This window comes from Anopheles darlingi, chromosome 2 (genome assembly GCF_943734745.1).
Source record: "Anopheles darlingi chromosome 2, idAnoDarlMG_H_01, whole genome shotgun sequence".
Classification (NCBI taxonomy): Eukaryota; Metazoa; Arthropoda; class Insecta; order Diptera; family Culicidae; genus Anopheles; species Anopheles darlingi.
The window spans coordinates 2,750,001-2,757,500 of NC_064874.1; the positions used below are offsets into that span (position 1 = coordinate 2,750,001).

At 47.8% G+C, this 7,500-nt stretch overlaps 3 protein-coding genes across 4 annotated transcripts in view; 1 reads left to right on the forward strand and 2 right to left on the reverse strand.

Moving 5' to 3' along the window:
- Window positions 1-992, reverse strand: part of LOC125949804 (mediator of RNA polymerase II transcription subunit 29) — a 1,000-nt gene extending 8 nt beyond the window's left edge. Inside the window, exons 1-4 of the mRNA XM_049677160.1 lie at window positions 806-992; window positions 420-741; window positions 268-358; window positions 1-199 (exon numbers count right to left, since the gene is read on the reverse strand). The exon at window positions 1-199 is cut by the window's left edge and continues 8 nt beyond it. Coding sequence (XP_049533117.1) covers window positions 1-199; window positions 268-358; window positions 420-739 — 610 coding nt within the window. The 5' untranslated portion in view covers window positions 740-741; window positions 806-992. The remainder of the gene's footprint in view (window positions 200-267; window positions 359-419; window positions 742-805) is intronic.
- Window positions 993-1,311: 319 nt separating this feature from the next.
- LOC125949800 (phosphatidylserine decarboxylase proenzyme, mitochondrial) lies at window positions 1,312-6,981 on the forward strand. Of its 2 annotated transcripts, none has more exons than XM_049677156.1 (8): window positions 1,312-1,530; window positions 3,634-3,827; window positions 3,912-4,054; window positions 4,129-4,286; window positions 4,916-5,057; window positions 5,128-5,455; window positions 5,803-6,028; window positions 6,093-6,981. In XM_049677156.1, exons 1-8 carry the CDS (start codon window positions 1,499-1,501, stop codon window positions 6,232-6,234), a joined length of 1,365 nt encoding a protein of 454 aa, XP_049533113.1. In that variant the 5' UTR covers window positions 1,312-1,498; the 3' UTR covers window positions 6,235-6,981. The 2 variants fall into 2 exon arrangements, with proteins under 2 accessions (XP_049533113.1, XP_049533114.1); XM_049677157.1 differs by having other exon boundaries at window positions 3,915-4,054.
- A 95-nt stretch (window positions 6,982-7,076) lies between these two features.
- LOC125949798 (activating signal cointegrator 1 complex subunit 3) overlaps window positions 7,077-7,500 on the reverse strand; it is a 7,219-nt gene continuing 6,795 nt past the window's right edge. The window contains exons 6-7 of the mRNA XM_049677154.1: window positions 7,322-7,500; window positions 7,077-7,251 (exon numbers count right to left, since the gene is read on the reverse strand). The exon at window positions 7,322-7,500 is cut by the window's right edge and continues 276 nt beyond it. Of these exons, the coding sequence (XP_049533111.1) occupies window positions 7,091-7,251; window positions 7,322-7,500 (340 nt within the window). The 3' untranslated portion in view covers window positions 7,077-7,090. The remainder of the gene's footprint in view (window positions 7,252-7,321) is intronic.

Here is a 7,500-nt window from a genome sequence, read left to right on the forward strand (position 1 = left end):
TGGGAGAGATATTTTGGGCAGCACAGATTAGCGTATCGTGGATGTCCTTGGCATAGCCGATCTGGAGCTTCACCACCTCCAAGTACTGGTTGTAAGTGAGTGCATTGGTTTCTGGCGGTGGCTGCTGACTCGTGGCCACCGGGATGGGCAGATACGTTTGGGACGAGGAGCACTGTTGCAAGCACAGCTTGGCCGTTTTCTGTAACAGACAATCAGCAATCGTTATCATTTGTTCTGCCGCGATGCGATTATCTCATCAAGACCTACGAGGTTCAGCTCGATTTGATCACAGATGGAGTAAAACTCTTCCAGGTGTTTGTCGAACCGTGGCGTACTGTTGTTGTGATCCACAGATTTCCTGCAAGCGAAAGAGAATTAGTTAGTTCGGGCCCTCGGAATTCCCAGTGGGGATCACTTACGATCCGGCGTCTGTGAGATTGTTCTGTTGGATGAGCTGCGCTGCCGTTTTGATCGTGGTCGAAAGGGCATCTCGGAGGGGGCCAACCAGGCCCTTCACCTTCGAAATGTTGTCTACTTTTTCGGTTTGCTGTGCCTGATTCGGTTGCTGGGAAATCTGATGTTGCTGAGCCTGCTGCTGAGCCTGCTGCTGGGCTTGTTGTTGGGCTTGTTGAGCGGCTTGTTGTTGAGCCTGTTGTTGAGCCTGTTGTTGAGCCTGCTGTTGAGCCTGCTGCTGCATCATCATGTTGCTGTTCATCATCGCCGTTTGTTGGGGAAACATTTCTGTAAAAATGCGAGTCACCACTTTATGTAAAACAGAATTTCGAGGGTATTTTCAGTTTCTTACTTGATGAAAGTTGCGATTTGGTAGCGGTTTCCTAGATTCTTGCTCTTGCGGACAGGGTTTTCCAGCGGAAACGACGGCGGGAGTTGCAAATGATACTTATTTAAGCTAATCGCCGTTATTTTTGTCACGAAATTTACGAAAATTGTTCAAAAAGTTAAAAAAAAAACTCTGAAACCTTAACCTATCCTCAAAGCCAAAACAACGGTACAGTGCCGCGCAGGCTATTTTACGCATCAAATTTTGAATTACTTTTTTGTCTCTGTGTAGTAGTTTAGATTTTCTAGATCTAGATCGAGCAATCAATGCAAGTGTGATAACGATGAATAGTGAAAAATGCGTGAGTTGAATTAAAACACGTTTTTTGAAATAATTTAGGCGGATTCCAACGCTTTCTTGCGAACGAAAGGTAAAGACATTTTTGGCTCAGGGTTGTAGCCAATTTTGACTTTGCCGTCATTTTGACAGTTGAGCTGTTGTTTAGTTTTCTGTTTTGTTGTGCTCGCGTCTTTCGTTCCGAAAATTCCGAGTCCGAGATAACGATTTTGAAGAAGAATCTTTAAATTTCATTTTAATTTCATCCTTAAACCCGACCGGACCTACAGCTTGTGTTCAAGTACGTTGTAGTGGACATCAACAGGTTGCAGTAACGGCATAAAACGTGCGAGGTAGCACGTTCTTGACCCGGATTCAACGATGGCCGTGTACTTGATGCCGCGGAATCGCCTGTAAGTTTCTCGTTCTGCTTTTAGTTCTGTGATTTCCCCATCCAAATCGACCCAGACAGATGCTGAAATCATTTCTACAACAGTTTCGGAATGTTTCGTTATGTGCCGCGTACAAGAAATGGTGTTGGCGGCGGAGCGCCCCGCACGTTACACAATCGCGGGCGTGTATCTGTACCACGCCGTCCTCCCATGGCAACGCAATAATCCTTTGGCGTCGATACATGTGTGCACTTTTGATGTCTCGTCCACCGAACTCAAACAAGCCGGTCGCGTTCCGCCGATAACGTAAGCCACGTTGCGATGCTGCTTCTTTTTGTTTCGACGCTGCGCTATCAGCTGCTCGCCCGATCACGATCCGGTGGAGGGCAGTCTGGGTGGTGGTCGATTTAACGGCCTAATATTTTCCCCAAAGCCAACATCGGGCTACCAGATATCGTCCACCCAAAGCTAATCTAACTAGATAAGGAATCCAGGAAGTTTATTTCGCCCTTTTTTCCCCCAAAAGAAAAACCTTTTCCTCCGTTATCGCTGATATGGGAGATACTAACCAACCCCACGATAGTCGCCCACTTCCTGCCCAGTCACCATGTGTTCTAATCGTTTATCGGTTCGATAGCGAATGACGCTCTTGCTTTCCTGTTTCTTTTTCGTGAAACATTTGTCAAGAAATTAAACAAATCGGAATGCCTAGGACTACCCTTGACTTAAGGCAATGACATAGATTGCGATTCTATACTCTCCGGAAACCGTGAGCCATGTGACAACGTGTCTCCGGAATGCCCGCTATTCTCGCGCATATGGAAGAAAGCCCTTTTTTGTACAGATTAGTCATCGATACGTAATCAGACCCCAAAGTTTGCATTTATTGCCTACCGATAACAAGGTCCATGACGCGGCGGATATGAGTAAAAATCGAGCCATTTCTGCGACTAACCCAACAGTTGATTGATAGCGGTACTCCCGTGAGGTGGTTGTCTATAAGTTGGCCACAGCCAGGTATCGTCGGCAACGTGCCTGTTGTTGGTCAAGTTAGAAGATCCACTTGGAGTGTACTTCCTGTGCTGTACGGCTTCCATCACATTTGCGTAGTGTAAGTGTCTGAACTGGTGTGCCAGCAGTAGTGGTATCCGGTATGCTATTCTATTCTCCGGGTCAAGGCATCTTGGCACCGGATATAATGGCCTCTTATCATGCCTTAGTGGTTGGTGTTTAATTTTCATCATATCTTTGGCGAGATATGTTTAAACTCGTATCGCGAATCGATAAAACACCTTCCGTGTGTAGTGTCCACGAGCTACTAAGGTTCGCGAGTGCTGAATATTCATGGTCATCGAAAGGTTGTACCGTCCAGCTGGACGAAACGCGTCTAGCACGTGCTCCGGACTGATTTTGAACTCAACAGCGTCATCAACTTGCCATGCCGACCAATGCCTTTCGTTGGATCGGTCCTCGTTGTCCAGTGAAAGGGAGAACACGTGACATTCGCGCGGGGCTTCTCAGTTCGTGGACGGTGGCCACATGGTCTTCCTCGGGATAACTATTTTTGGCACGAATGCCTCCCTTAGGCCATGGAGAATTGGCCGAGCCAGCGACACTGTCGGTCGGTCGGTTGGTCGGTCAGTGACAGTAGCAGCTGAGTGTCCAACAGGCCGAGTGTGGCCCCCGGTTGGTGTTGGTACGATATCACGCGACTACTGGCCGCGGTTTTGATTAGATTTTCGCGGTTTGCGTATTTCGCGTAGCGACAGCAGTGACCTCGCTTGCGTTTGTGTATATCATCCAGCATATTGTCGTATTTGTCTCGCCGTGATCGTGATCACCCGACACCCGCGGGCGTGATATTAAATTAACCAATTGAGATCAGTCCCCGTGGACTCATAATTGAAACACAGGACAAGGGGATATTCGCGTTCGTCCCCCAGAAGAAAGGCTTCGTTTAAGTGAGTTACGTTGCGCGAAGGGAGGCGCACCAATTTGGCGGTCGCGATCGAATTCGCGATCACCATGGACACACTTTCGTACCACACCTCGGGCCAGCAGCATGATCGATCGCTTAACGTTGTGTTCTGCCATTTTGCGGTTTCTCTTCCTGCCTGCCACCAGGTTCTCGAAGGCAGTCAATCTAAAACCGAATCCAAAACAGTGGACCACCCGATGGACCATTGTGCAGCGCACGATCTACGGTACTAACCGGCAGCAGCAGCAGCAGCAGCATCATCAAAATCCCTCTTCCACTAACCAAACCCACCAGGAGAACCATCACCACCATCACCACCAGCAGCAGACAGGCTCATCAGGTAAATCTCGAAGCAAGAAAAAGTGGAGTTGGAAGGCCGGGGCAGGCTGGACTATATTATCGGTTTTGGATTGGTGGTTACTAGCAGCGGGCGGCTGGCTAACGTGGCGCGGTGTCTTTCTTCGCTGGACACCCATCAGTATCTGTATGGTGGTGGCTGCCAAGTGGCACCTTCACAATCGAGATCTCGATAAGAAGGGCCTACCACGAACCGCCGCAAAATGGCAGGTAAGTTGCGGCCGTGGCAGCACCTCCCCGTCCTGCCCCTGCTAATGGAACGGGTTCGTTTCACCTTTTTGCAGAGAAAAATGTACTGCTCGTTACCGCTGCGCTTCATGAGTCGCTGCTGGGGCTGGGTGGCCGATCGCAAGGTACCAACGCCAGCACGCCCCGTGGTGTACGGCTTATACTCGCACACGTTCGGAGTGAAGATGGAGGAAGCGGCCTCAGCAGATTTCAAGTAAGTAATCCGATTGTTTTACGCGTTTTCTTTCCCTTTCGATATTCGACGTTCGAAATTTTAAAGATCCTTTGATTTGACTTGGGGAGGGGCTGCTATCGATAATATTGTTTAGCGAATTTTACAGATCCGAATCAATGAATCGTCAAGCATTCATTGTGGCAGAGGTAATGTGCGTTTGTTTGTTGATCCGCTGACGTCACCAGAAGACCACTAGCACAAACGGTCATGTGCGGAGAATGTCTCTACTGAGTGGGTTTCTGTGGTGTTGGGTTATTGTCTTGTGTTTCTCTCTGTCCACGGTGTGACACGGGTGTGTCTGTCTGCTACTAATAACCACGTGCGAGCCATGAAGTAATCCCTTTAAAGGTGATTTGAGCGTGTCCTTCTTCCGCTGTGTTTGTGTCTTTCTTTACTTTCTGTTTCATTGCTTTGATGCTTCCTTCAACAAAGTATCTCACTGCCGCCTAAAATGCTCATAAATTCCGCTTTTGTTACCGCTTTGACATGGGCTATGATGATGGGTTTTTGTTGTTTCTAATCCTAAGAAGATCGCTTTGCTTAGTTCTATTGCGCTAACAATTGTTTCTTTACGCTTGTGCTCTTGCGCATTCCTCTTGCCCCGACAGAGAGTATCGTAGTATAGGAGAGTTTTTCACTCGGCCACTGAAGGAAGATGCACGTCCGATCGATCCTACCACGTGTTTCGTTTCACCGTGCGATGGACGAATATTGCACTTCGGTGCGGCCAATGCCAGCCAAGTGGAGCAAGTAAGTATTACTTGCGCTGTATGATGTAGCATCTTTCTTAATATGTTAACCTTTCTTTTCGATTTTCTAGGTCAAAGGTGTATCATATAGTTTAGAGGCCTTCCTGGGACCACCGACCTGGAGCAAAAAGAACACACCCGATGTGGTAGATAAGGTGAAAAAGAGTGCCTCCCCCGATAGTGTGCTGTACCAGTGCGTCATCTACCTAGCTCCTGGTGATTACCATCGTTTCCATTCACCTACACATTGGAAACCGGAACTGAGGAGGCACTTTGCCGGGGAGCTACTGTCCGTCAGTCCCAAAATCGCAGGCTGGATGCCGGGCCTGTTCTGTCTGAACGAGCGTGCCGTCTACATTGGCAAATGGAAGCATGGTTTCTTCAGCTACACGGCAGTAGGTAAGTGACTCTCACCCGATCAGAAGATTCTGGATGTCTTTTCCCTTTCTATTCCAATCACACTGTCGAACGAGAGGTGTAAATCCGGTTCGCTTTCGTTCGGGGTGCGATAGTGCAAGATGAGATGATGCTGTAATCGTTATCAAGGAGTGATTCCGGTTCAGTGTGCTGCGAGCACGATCGTTCGATCATACGACTGCGGGCCGTGGTATGAATGAACGCCAGCTGCTGATAAGGGGGGAAGCAATTACGAGTGGCGTGGGAAACATAGATCCGGGTCCTCGGGTTAATGCTTCACGTGTACTCATCTCTTTCTGTCTCGTCTTTTTCGTCTTCCTATCCTCTAGGTGCAACAAATGTAGGTTCGGTTGAGATTTTCATGGATGAAAAACTGAAAACGAACCGATGGACGGGATTAGCGTTTGGAAGCCACAAACAGAAAAAGAAAGACCTAACTCCGTACGATGAGCTGGAGCTGCCGCAGGACAAATACCTCTCCAAGGGAGAGCTCGTTGGACAGTTCCGCATGGGCAGCACGATTGTGCTCATCTTTGAAGCACCGAAGCAGTTTAAGTAAGCTATATCACGTGGTGGATTCTAGGGCTTCATTTAATGCTTTGTTTCTAATCCCGCGCAGGTTCAATCTATTTCCTGGTCAACGGGTACGCGTTGGAGAAAGATTAGGAACGTTCGAAGGTATGGAGGAGACAGAGGAAGATCCGGAGGAAGTGAAACGGATCATCGAATCGGTCGAAGAGTCGGAAATGACGGCTTTGTGAAAAGTATTTAGGTAGGCCAACAAAGTAATCGTGCCCCCTCGGTACCAGTGTGGTTCAGCGTTCCAGTATAGTCTCACGATCATACCGATTACCTCATATTTTTAAATCACTCGGATAACGAAGAAGCACCATTTCCTATGTATTTGCGCTAACCACATCAAAGTATGCCAACGTATGCCCGTTGGTGATTCTATTGCGTGTTGCTAAGTTACCTTTTACTTTGGTGCTTGTAGCGGGTTTGTAATGAACTCGTTCGCTCAACTTTACTACCATTGGAACCACCGGGGGTAATGAAATGAGACATCACCCCCTCTACCTTCTCAAGGAGTTCGCGGTACGGTTTGGGGCACGTAGTGTTGTAGTACATATTGTACCAGACTGTTCGGACTGGCGGCCTCGGAAGCCTACTATTAGGAGTAAGCCAAACACTAAACAGTTAACTGTAGCAATGGGCCTCAACCAACACGAATAATGTCTTGTGAGCCAACAGTGGCCCTCAAATAACAGCATGTCATGCCAGAAACATTGGAGTGTAAAGTCATTGAACCTTTTTAACGCGACTGGCGAAGAACTTGAGGAACATGACAACACGTGTGCGTTAGTTGCTGTGAAGCGTGAGAATGACGTATGGAACCTGGTACTCCGTACTGAATGGTACGGTGGTCGAGGAGTACTACGTCAGCTTACACAAACTGGAATGTTAAAGTAAACTTTATAGAAATATATTTTTAATGTTGCCAATACAAACCTAGCTGTATTGATGGTTTTCTTTTTCGATAACGATTTATTCCATTAGCCCACCTCCACCGGTGGAATGAATTTCATCTCACCATTCTATACGACATTCCAACAACTTTTACTGAGCTGCCCAAAAGCCCCCTCCAGTTCCAAAATCTGCACCAGCTCCAGCACAGGGTGCACCTTCCGGTGGTTTTACCACCTCGAATTGTACGTTGTACTGTTGGTCTACTCCAAGATATCCATCGGAGAGTAGGTACAGCGTATATATGCGACGGCCTGCATAGGAAGTGAAAATGAAGTTTTCTTAAAATGCACGGACGGATGAATTTCCTTCGATCAAACCTACCTTCCACTTGGGGCGCATAGAAACACAGCTGATGTGTACTACGTTTGTTGCGGTAAACACATCGTTTTAGGGCTATAACTTCTCCTTCGGCCTGGTGGCCCAAGGTAAGGAACCAACCTTCGTCCTTTCCTTTCGGAAACTTTGGACAATGGATGCTTAGCGACTCCAGCGAGCCCAAT

Coding starts and splice junctions, on each gene's coding strand:
- LOC125949800 (XM_049677156.1), top strand. CDS start 1,499: ATGGCCGTGTACTTGATGCCGCGGAATCGCCT. Junction 4,055..4,128: donor GAACCGCCGCAAAATGGCAG/GTAAGTTGCGGC, acceptor ACCTTTTTGCAG/AGAAAAATGTACTGCTCGTT. Junction 5,058..5,127: donor ATGCCAGCCAAGTGGAGCAA/GTAAGTATTACT, acceptor TCGATTTTCTAG/GTCAAAGGTGTATCATATAG.